The following is a 3,490-nucleotide window of genomic DNA, read 5'->3' as shown; positions in this document are numbered from 1 at the left end:
GTTCCAAGGGAGAGACGGGCCCCTCCTTCCTCGCCCAGCTGCAGGACCCGCCCCCCGCCCCCTCAGCCACGGAGGTCTCTGCCGAGGCCGCCGTCTTCGTGGCCGTGAGTGGCTCGAGTGTTGGCGGCGTGAATGATTGACGGAGGGGTGGCTGCGGCGTGGAGTGGCTGGCGTGTTGACTGACTTACGGATTGATTGACTGATGGAGTGATTTGTTGACCGAGTGTGTGGGGGGGGGTGAGTCAGTGAGGGGGGGACGTAACGAGTGATTGATTGGGTGAGTGGGTGACTGAGTGAGTGAGTGTCAGTGAATGAGTGACGGAGGGAGTATTGATGAGTGACTAACTGACTGACCACTAATTGGTTGATCGATTAATTACTTGAATAATTGATCGACTTCCTGCCTGCCTCCCTGTCTGACTAGCTGACTAGTTCTGACTCATCGTTTACTTGGTGCAATATATTAATGCATTTCTGATGTTTGTTTTTTTATATTTACATACAGTCCATCTTCCAGGTTATTTTAGAGCGAATGTGATATTTCTCTATATTTGCTCATCTAATTATTATTTTGAGAGAGAGAGAGAGAGAGAGAGAGAGAGAGAGAGAGAGAGAGAGACGCTTTATTAACAATGTGCGGGAGAGCACTTTTATCTCACTTAAAACACCATCAACACCGTTAAGGCTACATCGCCAGAATGGAAGTTTTCAGGGGGCTCCTTTTTATCATCATCATCATCATTATTATTATTGTTATTATTATTATTATTATTATTATTATTATTATTATTATTATTATTATCGATGCACCTTTTTTTCTAACTCACTATTATTTTTTTTTTTTCCCTTACGAATCACACCTCCACAGACACGCATTATACGTTTCAACACTTTCCCCAGACACCCTTCACACCTGACTTACTGACCTGACCTTCGTTTCCCCTGACGGCCCTTCCATCTCCACGCCAACACAAACCCACACACAGCACACTCCATGTCACTCCGTCAATATCACGCCTCCTACTCCTCCTCACACACTCATATTAGTTTCTCTTAGGTTACAATCTGCTTCTGTTAACTGATTTTCCTTCGTTTCCTATCCGTATTATTATTTTGTTTTCATTCCACGTTTCATTTTACTTCTTCCTTACACGAATCTTATTTTCTCTTTACATGGTGGTTTACTTTCGTTTCCTATCTATATTATCTATTTTCCTTCCTTTTCTATCCACTTTCTTTGTTTTCCTTCCACGTTTCAGTTCGCATCTCCCATACATTTCGTGACTTACACTCACCCGTTTGATAAGTCTTTGGTAGAGATTATGTCAGTATTTCCATGGAGGATAGTTTTATGAGCCTAGTAATAGTATGACAAAGCTTCTGCACCATTTAATGTTAAGAAACACTCATGAGAACGTAACTAATCCCCTTTGTGGCCTTCGGAGTTGTTGTGAGAGCCGAAAGCGTCTGAGAACACGGGCCTATTCATATTCTTAAATCCTTCGGTGCCTAAGACCATTTAACAAGGCTTTCTTAGGATTTGTGGGCATTTCCATGGGTTGTTTTATGGCCCTGGTAGTAGTTTGACAAAGTCTCCTCACCATGACCGTATGGAAACACTCATAGGGACGCTCTTAACTTCTTGACTGGCCTTTGGATATGATTGATGAAAGAGAAGAAAGGGTCTGAAAATATGGGTCTAAAACTACTCCGTCTCTGAACCTTCTCTCTTGACTCATTCCCTTCCCGTCCTCAGGTCATCGTGGTGTTCTATGCGGCTATCATCGTCATCCTTCTGGGCACCAACATGCGGAAACCTCGATCTGCACTGGCTCGTTCCCGTTCTCGATCTCGTTCCCGCTCTCGCTCTCGCTCCCGCTCCCGCTCGAGGCACCGACATGAGGCAGTGCTGGACCCAGAGAACGGCAACGTGTCCACCAAGCAGACGAGGAAGAAGAAGAGGGACTTGGAATACAGCGGCGAGCGGGTGGAGAACGTGTAGTGCTGTGGTGGTGTAGTGCGGGCAGTGTAGTGTGGGGAGGTATGGTGGTGTTGGTGTGGTCCGGTGTGGCCAAGATAGGTTTTAAGAAGTAATTTTAAGTCATTATTATTCTAAGTGATGGATAATTATAAGTGTTCGGGTGTAGGTGTGCTGGTAGTAATATTTGTTTCTATTTTATTTTTGTCACTTATTTTCGTTATTTTTATTTATTTTTATTTGTTTTTCTTGTGGATTGTGTTGTTGTTCGTTTTTGGTGTTTTCTTTAAAGCCTTTTATTAATTATCATATTTTTGTTTGTTTTTGAATCTGTCTTTTCCTTCTATTATGTACGTTTTCATTTGTTTTCATATTATCCATAATTTTATATATTACTTTGTCTACCTTTTTCTTGTTCAGGATTTAAATTTTTCATTTCTTCCATTCAGTTTGTATTTGCGATATCTTTAATAATTTTATTAATTTTCATTCCAGTTTCTTTTTTTTAAGTGAATTTTAGTATATATTTTGTTCTTGTTTCATGGTTATATATTTTTCCTTCATCTTATTTTTCGTTTTCTTTCCTACTATTTTTTGCATATCAATGCATTTTATCTTTTCTTTTACCTCGTTTATTCGTTTTCCGGTCGCGTTGATTACTACTGTAGTTTCAATCTGAGGTGTTTCTCATACATATCACCCCTCCCCCCTGAGTAGATCCTTCCAGCAGCCATACAGCTACTTTCTACTCTGTTTCCAGTGTCATTTCTACTAATCTGCCTTCTTGTATTATCCGCATTTTTTTCCTTACCCTAGTTTCTTTTCCTTTTTTTCTCATTTTTTTGTTTCCATCCTTCAGTTCTTTTCATATTTCCTTTCATGGCCTGTACCCATTCTTCCTTAAAGTTCCTTCCCCTTCCCTTTCAGTCTTTACATTCGCCTAATCATTTTACCCTTGCTGTGTACTTTCTTTTGATTTTTGCATTACCTGTCTTCCAATCATAAATTTTCCCTCTTTTTTCCCATCTAATTTTTCGTTACCCCCCCTCCCCCCCCATCACACATCAGTGGCTATCTGTCTAGTCCCTTTAAACTTATATACGTTTGTGTGTAAGAAAATATCTCTCTCTCTCTCTCTCTCTCTCTCTCTCTCTCTCTCTCTCTCTCTCTCTCTCTCTCTCTCTCTCTCTCTCTCTCTCTCTCTCTCTCACACAAAATCTCTCTCTCTCTCTCAGTCTCTCTCTCTCTCTCTCTCTCTCTCTCTCTCTCTCTCTCTCTCTCTCTCTCTCTCTCTCTCTCTCTCTCTCTCTCTCTCTCTCTCTCTCTCTCTCTCTCTCTCTCTCTCTCTCTCTCTCTCTCTCTCTCTCTCTCTCTCTCTCTCTCTCTCTCTCTCTCTCTCTCTCTCTCTCTCTCTCTCTCTCTCTCTCTCTCTCTCTCCTATTATCCCACTTTTCCATCCATCCTATCTTTCTTCTATTCCGTCATTCGTTTATTTTCCTAACTCCCGTCCAT

General features: G+C 41.5%; 1 protein-coding gene across 1 annotated transcript in view; it reads left to right on the top strand.

The window, feature by feature from the left end:
* Positions 1–3,100, top strand: part of LOC127001834 (uncharacterized) — a 22,258-nt gene extending 19,158 nt beyond the window's left edge. Inside the window, exons 2-3 of the mRNA XM_050867029.1 lie at positions 1–104; positions 1,757–3,100. The exon at positions 1–104 is cut by the window's left edge and continues 38 nt beyond it. Of these exons, the coding sequence (XP_050722986.1) occupies positions 1–104; positions 1,757–2,002 (350 nt within the window). The 3' untranslated portion in view covers positions 2,003–3,100. The remainder of the gene's footprint in view (positions 105–1,756) is intronic.
* The last annotated feature ends 390 nt before the right edge of the window (positions 3,101–3,490 follow it).

Source organism: Eriocheir sinensis, chromosome 21, assembly GCF_024679095.1.
Source record: "Eriocheir sinensis breed Jianghai 21 chromosome 21, ASM2467909v1, whole genome shotgun sequence".
NCBI lineage: Eukaryota > Metazoa > Arthropoda > Malacostraca > Decapoda > Varunidae > Eriocheir > Eriocheir sinensis.
The sequence above is the reverse complement of the archived record's forward strand: the minus strand, read 5'-3'. Positions and strand labels throughout refer to the sequence as shown.